Below are 9,426 nucleotides of genomic sequence, written 5' to 3' on the forward strand. Positions count from 1 at the left end.
GCCCACAACTCTCCATAGTAAAACACCACATCAGATATTACTTTTTACATTACAAGAATGTTCCTGCTTCATACATTCAGTATCTGATTCTCAATTCCTTTTTCTTTTCTGCTTGTTTCCAAACTAGTTCCATCAATAATCTCACTGCTTTAGCCTCGGCAGTTGCTGACTGATTGACCCATTCACATCACCAATCCTAAGAGCCTTCACTTTGTTATGTAGCCACTGAGTTTGATAGAGACTTTTCTCCTCATTTTCCTGGCCTGTCTGCTGTGGACAGGAGAGATCAGGAGCTGCTGGGGGAGATCCTCTTCATTCATTCCACTCACCTGTTAGGACATGTTTCCCATATGAGGCACTGTAAGGATCAGCTGTTCCCTGGAGATGTGAAACCTGGAAACTCCTTCATAAAGGTTTTGGAGTGAAACTCTTCTGACTTTATTGCTCACTTCTTCTGGAGTAACGAGAACGGAATGTGGCACAAAACAGACCAAGCAGCAAATTCTTCCTGTGGAGTAACTTTTTTCTTGTAATCATTTACACCATTGTTAATTGTGTGTCATTTGCACCTTAACCTAAAGCATTTTGGGTCTTCTTTTGCCTCAACTTTAACCATTTAAGTACATCACAAATTGATCATGATGAAGAGAAGCATTCAAAATAAATTTTTTTTCTTTCCACTCTGAAAGAATTTGAGAATGGTGCAGTGGTAGTTATTGACAAGAATATATCAATGTGCTGCTGATACCCACCACAGGACAAAGATTATTTTTATTAACTTCTCTTTTATTTGTATGTCTCTAAGAGTTGTAGTTACACTTTGAGTGTTTTCTACTTTTTCTTCCACATTTCGTTTTTCGCAATATTTCCATGTGTTCTGGGTCATAAACATGTGCCATGTTTGATGTGTTATCGTTGGTACAGGTAATAGAATATTTCTCTCCTTGTTTTCCAGATCACTCTTGCTCTTTTTATACTTTTGCCCACTCTTTGCCCCTTAAACATTTCTCTGGATTTTCCCAGTAACTGTCTTTGGCAGCTCCTTAACAAACTCCACCTGAAAGGCAAAAATACATCGTGTTTAAATTCCCAGCTGCAGGAAAGACACATTTTCATTATGGCTGGGGATAAAAGGATGGGAAGCTGCAGAGCCAGGGCTGGGATGATGAAATGCTGACTGAATGCCTTGCCCATTTGAGCTGCTGTGAAAACTCCAGTACTCCAGGAAAGAAAGACTGGGCCCTCATGAAGTAAAATTTCACGACCATTGCCTCCCCCTGGGTCCATTCTAGCACACACAGCCAACCCAAGGCTGCAGCTGCATCAAACCCTGTCATCTCCTTTTATTTCATCTAACTCTTGTTGGAGTGTTTGTCAGAAAGGTGTTGAAAAAGAGCTGAGGTGGGACAAAAAATGCACAACTTCAGGTACAATGAGAGAACCTGTCTTTTTGGGCTGTACTTACCTTCCTTGGATACTTGTATGGTGCAGTCACCTTCTTGACATGTTGTTGAAGTTCAAGAGCTAATTTTTTTTGATCATGTGATTCATAGAGAGGAGCTAAAACAACGAAAGCTTTGACCACCTGTGCCACAAAAATGAAGGGGTTCCATTAACTTCCAGAGGTGGCAATAAGGGAATACATTTGTTCGGAAAAGCGAATGTCAAAATTCAGAATGCCAAAATTTGATCTTTTTCTTTAATTTCCCTTTTCATTAGCTGTTTATTAGAGAATGCTGTGCTATGAAGGACCCATTCTGGAGCAGGGGATTTTTTTTCCATATTACCATCTTTTTTTTTCCTTAATGTTATATCTTAATACAGCTGAAAATCTTGACTCTGTTGCTCAAAGAAATGTTGCAAAGTTGAAAATATAAGACAAAAATTAAACACTCTGGATGTCACTGCTACACTGCACTAAGTGACAAAACAAGAAATAATCAAAATTTCATTGCTTAGACAAAAACACGTCTTAATTAGTCTGAAAAGCTAAAATATTTTTCCCCACATAAAAAGGGCAAAGAAAGAAATAATTCTGATATTGTAAGATCGATTAAGATATGGATTTAAAAAAAATTAGCCTATTTTAAAAATATTCAACATATTGAATTCCAAGGAAGCCTGGTACATATAAGGAAGTTGGTACTTAGTAGAAAGGGTATTTATTTTACGTTTTTCCCTATTTTGCTTTACCTCCCCTCGCACTGGGTCGGGACTGCTGACAACGGCCGCCTCCACCACTGCTGGGTGCTCTATCAATGCACTCTCCACTTCAAAGGGGCCAATGCGGTACCTGGGGAGCACAGAGACAGCTCAGCCCAGCAGCAGGGACCAGTCCTTGGGCTTTCCAGGCTGCATTTCATCAGGCAAATCTGAAAGGAAATGCCTTACCCAGCAGAGTTAATGATATCATCAGCTCTTCCAACAAACCAGATATATCCCTCTTCATCCATAAAGCCTCTGTCTCCAGTGAGATAAAAATCTCCACACAGAGTGGCAGCAGTTTTCTCTGGATTATCCTGGCAACAATCGAATATTTCAGAAAAGGTATCTGATTATTAGTGAAACATAATGCATTTCCTTAGCAGTGATGCTAAAAAATGAACAAAAATAATTTTTTCAGTTGTTCTCAAAATAAGTGTGTTCAGTACGGTTTCATATTTTCAACTAAAAAGCCATATTAATTAGCAGTTTGATGCCTGAAGTATGTGGCAGGTGGAAAAGAGCACTACCCACTAAAGAATGTATGTAGAGATTTCTGTACTAGAGAGAAAAGGTTGTGCTCTATCAAAATGCCCATCCATCACAGCAAATGTGTGACCCACAAAAATGTGTAATCCACTCTGTTCAGGGAAATGATTTATCATTGCAGGTGGTTGCCACAATAATATCCTGTCAAAAGAAACTTTTTACCCTTAACTGACAGGATCAAAACTCAAATGAGGTCATCTGCAGGAAAAACTTCATTATTTGCATTGACCTATAGGACCTCTACATCCAGTGTAACCTCTTGGTTACACAAGAAAACACTTTGACAACAGAAGACAGAGTGAAAACCAGAAGCTATAGTATTGAACTTGTAGAAGTTTCTTATCCCTTAGTAAGCAATTACATTTTACAAGTTGTTGCTTGAGTATGCTACAAATATCCAAATATTATGGGGGTTCAGAAAAGGATTAAAAACATAGCTAGGTCCCCCAAAGCTTATTCATTAGGATAGTTCAGTTGCAGGGGAGAATATCTTCAAGTTTGCCTGGGTCTACTGTTTTCTTAAGAATGTCCTGCCCCTCAGCATCACCACACACTGATCAGGCTCAAAGGCCTCAAGTAACCCAGTGAGACTTTCTGAGGATCCTGCATGGAATTCTGCTCCTGGCAGCCCTTTGCCCTGGCTCTCTCCCGAGTCCCTCAGCAGACACAGACACAGCGAGTCAGGCTCACCAAGTACTCGGAGAACAGACAGAAGGGCCGTGTGGGTTTCACTCGGACAGCAATGGTGCCCTCTTCTCCTTGAGGCACAACAGCCCCACGCTCATCTACGATCTGCAGAAAGGACAGACACAGCAGGGCTGCTTTGATCAGCTCAGAGGAACATCTGCTGCAGCTCAGTGCAGGGCACAGAAGGGGCACAGCACTGCCTTACTCTTCTACCCACAACTGCCACATACCTGCACATCATAAGGGGGAACAGGTTTTCCCAAAGAGCCTGGTTTAATTTTCATTCCTTTCAGATTGGCACAGATTGCCACCTGCAGAAGAGATTTTTTAAATATTTTTTAAAATTGTTGCAATATCTTGTAAATTTTATTATAATTTGCATTAGGCATCTTTCCATGACTTTGTTGTGACAAGGGCTGAAAGGGACCAAAGCACTGTGTTTTTTTTGAGAACATCAGAGGGGTCGAGAGGCATTTCAGGTCAGACCTGTGAGAGCTTTGATTTGTTGAGTCTGAGCCAGTGGATTGTCCTGCAAACACTTGACTTTTATTTTGCAGGACAGCAGATTATTATTACAGATCTTATTTCAATACTGGGACAATTAATTTGGGACCATTTCAAGGGCAAAATGAGAGAAACCCTGAGATCTGGCTCTTAATAATTTTGTTAATGTTCAATTACAGAGAAGTCTGGGATGTGAGCTGGTTTAATATTTGCCATTAAAAACTCAGACAGGCCAAATTGATAGCTGGAGCAAATTATGCTTTCAGGGTTTTTTGGAAGAAAAGATGAGAAAAGGATCTCCTACAACTTATTTGATCTGAAGTGTCCCTGGCATGGTTTTTTCAGGTGTCTAAACCATTGGAATATGCAGCTTGCTGACTCTGTAACTGTATAATCGTAATTATACAAAATCTTTTTTTTTTTAATCATAGAAATGATTCTAACATTTTCCATTGATTTATCAAGGATGTTGTGCCTCTGGCAGTCTTATCTTTGAATGGGTATACTACAAGAATTAATGCAAACGTACTGTTTCGGTCTGGCCATATCCTTCATGGATATCCACCCCTGTCTGGGTTTTCCACTGGGAAAACACTTCAGGATTGAGTGCTTCCCCTCCAGTTACACAGTGCTTCAGACTAGGGAACTTGTACCTTGAGAGGAAGAGCAAATGAAATAATTCTCTTAACTCCTAAAATAAGCAGTGAGCAATCTTAGCTAAACAGACTTCCTCAGCTTTCTAAGTATACCTAAGACTGAAGGAAAGGCTGAATAGGATGACAGAGCCTGAGCTCTCTGCTAAAACCTGGATTGGCTTTTGGTAGAATGAAAGACCTATGTGACAAGAATGAGTACATTACCAAAGATGTGAAAACTCCTTGCAAACCACTTCTCACAAGCTGGCTATTTTACAGAGTAACAAGACAGGAAGAACAGCTGCCAAATAACTCTCAGCATGTGGAACTCCTCTAACTGCTCCCTTCATTCTCAAGCATGTGAGAACAACTCTATGGTGCACCAGTAACTCCCTGATCCAATGCTGCTTAAAACATTGACTTAAATTGAACTGTGAAGCCTAAGTTCAGAGGAAGTGACAGCTTAAAAAAAAAATCTCCTTTGTTTCCTCAGTGCTGTCTGTTCAAAGACCCAGCCCTGAAGCCCATTAGCCTATGGTGTGGCTAATTCTTCTCACATTTGAAAATAGAGAGTGGTCTTTACTGAGAGCAAGCTTTGCTAATTAGGCTTCCTTGAACTGAAAAAGAGAATTGAGGAACCTCAGGAACTAAGCATGCAGAGGTGTCCCAGCATTATAGCCCAGCCTCCCTCCCCTCCCTGCTGTACCTGCTCATGTCATGTTGGACCAGCATGCGGAACCCGGTGGGAGCTGTGCAGAAGGTGGTGATGGGATATTTTGAGAGAGTCTAGAAAAATAGGAAATTACTGTGCTGAAAAGAAAGTGTGATACTGGGTCTGACCTTGTGAATGTGCAGGTGATTAACACAATTTACATGCTCAAATGTCTGCAAGATGAAAACCCTAAAAATGCTGTACCAGGCAGTCCAACTCCTGCATAATATGGAACTTTCTGTCCAACAGAAGTCTCTCATGTAAATGAAGGACCAGTGAGAGTAGTAGTTCCAGTTAAGGGTTTTTGGGGGGTTTTCCAAGGTGTCTGTGTCCCAGGCTCAAGCCTAATTGATGATAGGGAACTATACCACAACTTTTCCAGTATTATTCTTGGGAAAGGCAAGGTTTCCGCCCCACACAAGAGGCCAATGTTGAGGAGAATCATCCAGCTGAGTGGTTTTGAAAAAGAGCTGGGAAGAGGAATAGGCATTCTGGTACCTTTGGATTGCTTGGGATGCAGGGATTACTCACCTCTCCAATAACTTCTGGTTGAAACAGTGGCAAATTGTGTATAAAGACACAGGCTCCACAGATCCATGGTGAAAAAACACTGCCATAGGCTGATTTTGCCCAGCCAGTATCAGATGTATTCCACATTACATCTGAAGGAGTCAAGTCCAGCCAACGCCTGATGAAAAAGCAGAGATGAAAAAAACCTTCAGGGAAAGCAAATCAGTACCAAGCCACAGATTTAACTTTTAAGGTATAATGAAATGGCCCAAGGTTGCTTTGGCTTTCGGGAAGGTTGACCCAACATTAAAGCACTTGACTTCCTCTGGTGTGGTTGTAGGGACGCTTTCTTTATTACTCCTCTGCTTTCAGCCCTGCAAATGACACAACTCTGCACATAATGAGCTCAACTGGGCCTTCAAGAAGGTTTTAATAACAAGGGTTTTACCATGAGAGAGGAAAGATGAAGAAGCTGCAAATCCTACCGTCATGAAATGCCTACATTTACTGGAACGTTATGGTCTCGTGTTCAGTTTAGTGCTGATCACAGCAATTAATCAGGACCCTGGGGGGAACTGCAAGGTAATACCTGCCAGTGGTTGCAAATCCAATGCCGTAACTGCTGTAGGAATGCAGCACCATTTTTGGGAAGCCCGTAGTTCCACTGGTAAAATACACAAGCATTGGGTCGTGACTCCTTGTCTTGATACATATGTGGTCAGCAGATGCAGCCCTACAGAAGAAATTATGTATTCTGGTCACTGCATGCGGTTTTCCACCAAGGAAGCAGTATTTTTAATGTTCAGGAGATCAACAGGAAAGCTGCACCAAATTATATGATCTTACCAAATCCATGATATATCACAGGGAAAAGTTAGAGAACACATTTTGCCTGTCATGTACACTCTGAATCACAAGGCTGAGGAGTAAGAACAAGCTGAAGGACCTGAATTTCGGTCCCAAAACCGAAATGGGTTGCATGAATATGTACTTAATGCAGTGTAATCACAGTGCTGCAAGTTGACAGAAATATAACTCATTCACATTTTGAAAATTACTCCCACAACTCAGCAATGTCTCCTGAATGATACAGCTCCCTCCACCTCAAAGAACTGGAAAGAAAAGAGCTGGATACTCACGCAAGGAGTTCTTTGAAGTTCAGCCACCCATCCCTGCTCCCTTGGCCTACAATGAGTTTACTTTTCAGGAACTGGCTGCCAGACAGGACAGATTCCACTGCAGGTGCCAGCGTGTCATTGGTAACAATGCACTTGGCCTTTGAAGCCTGGAGTCGGTATAAGATGTCTTTGGCTGTTAGTTGGGATGTTCCTGGAAAAAAGACAATTCCTGGAAAAAAGCAAGAGGCAATTGAGAAAACTCAGCATTTCCCAAAACTACTTGATTATGTCTCTCTGTTGATGCTGATTGTATTCGTCATGGATGTTTCTCAGTTTAAAAGCTGAGTAAAATAGATCTATTGAATTATTAATGACACTAATTCTCTAAGTTCTTCCATTATAAATTCAGCTCCCTTCCAATGTATGTGGTCAAGTGTGGCCTTTGGTTGCAGCCATTCAGCCCTTGCTGGCTGAATTGACTGATTTTGACTGACCATGTCTGGCCCTGTGCTTCTTGTGTGGGTGCTGCCAATTCTCCTTCTAGGCAAAAGAGCAGCTGTAGAGGCCCCAAGAGAATATTCCTGTTTGCATTTTCTTCACCCTAATCTAACAGATGGCTTGTGGGCTCTGTTTGCTTTCTGCCTGCACCCACCGAGTCCGTGAGTCACTCACCTGCTCGCATGCAGGCCACATTCAGGAGCCACCACTCAGGAACACGAGGCAGAATTGCTACAATTCTGTCTCCTCTCTGCAAACCACAGGCCTCAGAAAGGACATTGGCTGTCTTCCTGGACAGAGAGCCCAACTCCTCAAAGCTCCACTTCACCTCCTCTCCCTTATCATTGACCCACCAAAAAGCTGGATTTGCTGGTTTTCTTCCATCCTACAACATGCGAGCAGATATTAAACTAAGACAAACTTTAAAAGGTTCCACTTCAATACAAAATAACTCTAAACTAAGCAAATCATCCCTGGCAATCACTCTCTTAGGGTGACACCTGTATTTCTGATAAACAAAGTAACACAGTGCTTTCCACTCTGCAGCCAATACTGCCCAGTACCCATAAGTAAAATGGATTTGTATCGTCTGAGATTCTTTCCACTTTGTCCTCATTTAGTCTGGAATAGAGACAATTTTCTTACTATGTCCTGGTAAAGTGGTGTGATTTATGAATTTAGGATCATTGTAGTGTTGATAACACACTCATGTTTTAGTTGTTGCTAAGCAGTGCTTACTGTAAGTCAAGGACTTTCCAGTTTCCCACACTCTGCCAACAAAGAGGCGCACAAGAAGCTGGGAGAGGTCATAGACAGGACAGCTGACCTGAACTGCCTGAAGGGATATTCCACATCACAGGAGGTCATGCTTAGTTTATAACCTGGGAGGAAGTTTATTGGGAGGTGTTTGGGGATGGGCTGGGCATCAACCAGTGGGCAGTGAGCTCCTACTGCTACTAATATGATGATTATTATTATTATATTTCAATTCTTAAACGGTTCTTTCCTCAACTCATGGGTTTTACCTTTTTTTCCTCCTGATTCTCCTCCCCATCCCATTGGATGTGTGTGTATGTGTGTGTGTGAGATCCAGGGGCTCTGTGGTTCTCAGTTGACAGCTGGGGTTAAACTACAATTCAATGTCTATAAAATAAAAGACAAATACTACCTTTTCCAGTTGTGTCCACTTATCTAAGACATCACTTGCAAAGTTGAAATATTCTGGCACATCCTTTTCACCCTGGTTTATAGATTCATAATGGGAAACTATCTGAGATGTAAGAAGCCGGTTGTTTCCATGGAATGTTCTGGAAGGTGACCTGAGAATCCACAAACACTGAGGAATCCAGGATTTAAGAAATGTTCTCATGATAAATGATGTTTTATCAGATGGTGAGGGGAAGGAATCAGGTGTACATCTAAGGAATCAGTCACCTGGAATGAAAGAAAATTCATTTAAGTGAATACAGTTATTGGATGCTGTCCTATGTATGATGTTGGATAAATGAATGCAAACCAGCTTGAATAAATAGGTTGCTTACACACATCCTCATTTCATGTCATGTTAACCTGTATTTTTGTGATGTGAACATTTAACATTATGGTATATAGAAGGAACAAGCACAGTCACCTTGAGGTTAATAAAATTAGCAGAGTTGTTGCTATGAATCCTGCAACAAAAACAACAACTGTGGAATCTCGTCCAGCTGGAATAAAAGGTGGTTTAACCTCAGTAGCATATGCAGGAGGCATCAGCCTGAGGCCATGGTAAATAGGATACTGAAAAAAGGACACCTAGCCAGGTCGTGATGAGAAGAGTGGGGTCATGGGAGCCAATATGTTAATAGAACTATCCTATATTTGATCAGGTTTCTGGTTCTTGTTCTCACTTGGTTCAGTACCTTTTACAAATAAGGTCATGTTCCGAGTTTGCATTCCTGATTGGACCCTTGCCCTCAGAAGATTCCTATACCTTGTAATATTTGCCATGCCCCCTCTCCCCCATCTTTGG

General features: G+C 41.5%; 1 protein-coding gene across 1 annotated transcript; it reads right to left on the reverse strand.

Annotated features, from left to right (window-relative positions):
- Window positions 1-691: 691 nt before the first annotated feature.
- Window positions 692-8,935, reverse strand: LOC118692760 (acyl-coenzyme A synthetase ACSM3, mitochondrial-like). Its single transcript, XM_036392806.2, has 13 exons — window positions 8,584-8,935; window positions 7,590-7,800; window positions 6,939-7,146; window positions 6,389-6,532; window positions 5,821-5,977; window positions 5,284-5,363; window positions 4,472-4,595; window positions 3,669-3,749; window positions 3,442-3,543; window positions 2,392-2,519; window positions 2,194-2,293; window positions 1,466-1,585; window positions 692-1,057 (listed from the first exon to the last, which is right to left on the reverse strand). The coding sequence occupies exons 1-13, from the start codon at window positions 8,782-8,784 to the stop codon at window positions 998-1,000; spliced, it is 1,716 nt and encodes a 571-aa protein (XP_036248699.2). The 5' UTR covers window positions 8,785-8,935; the 3' UTR covers window positions 692-997.
- Window positions 8,936-9,426: the final 491 nt, after the last annotated feature.

Source organism: Molothrus ater, chromosome 16, assembly GCF_012460135.2.
Source record: "Molothrus ater isolate BHLD 08-10-18 breed brown headed cowbird chromosome 16, BPBGC_Mater_1.1, whole genome shotgun sequence".
Classification (NCBI taxonomy): domain Eukaryota; kingdom Metazoa; phylum Chordata; class Aves; order Passeriformes; family Icteridae; genus Molothrus; species Molothrus ater.

Bases quoted from the DNA above. Each gene is read 5' to 3' on its own strand.
- LOC118692760 (XM_036392806.2), bottom strand. From the start codon at position 8,784: ATGAGAACATTTCTTAAATCCTGGATTCCTCAGTGTTTGTGGATTCTC. The intron at 5,364-5,820 runs GTGAGTAATCCC...CTATTTTTCTAG, and splicing joins AACCAGAAGTTATTGGAGAG to ACTCTCTCAAAATATCCCAT. The intron at 3,750-4,471 runs GTACGTTTGCAT...TCTCTTCTGCAG, and splicing joins GATATGGCCAGACCGAAACA to GTGGCAATCTGTGCCAATCT.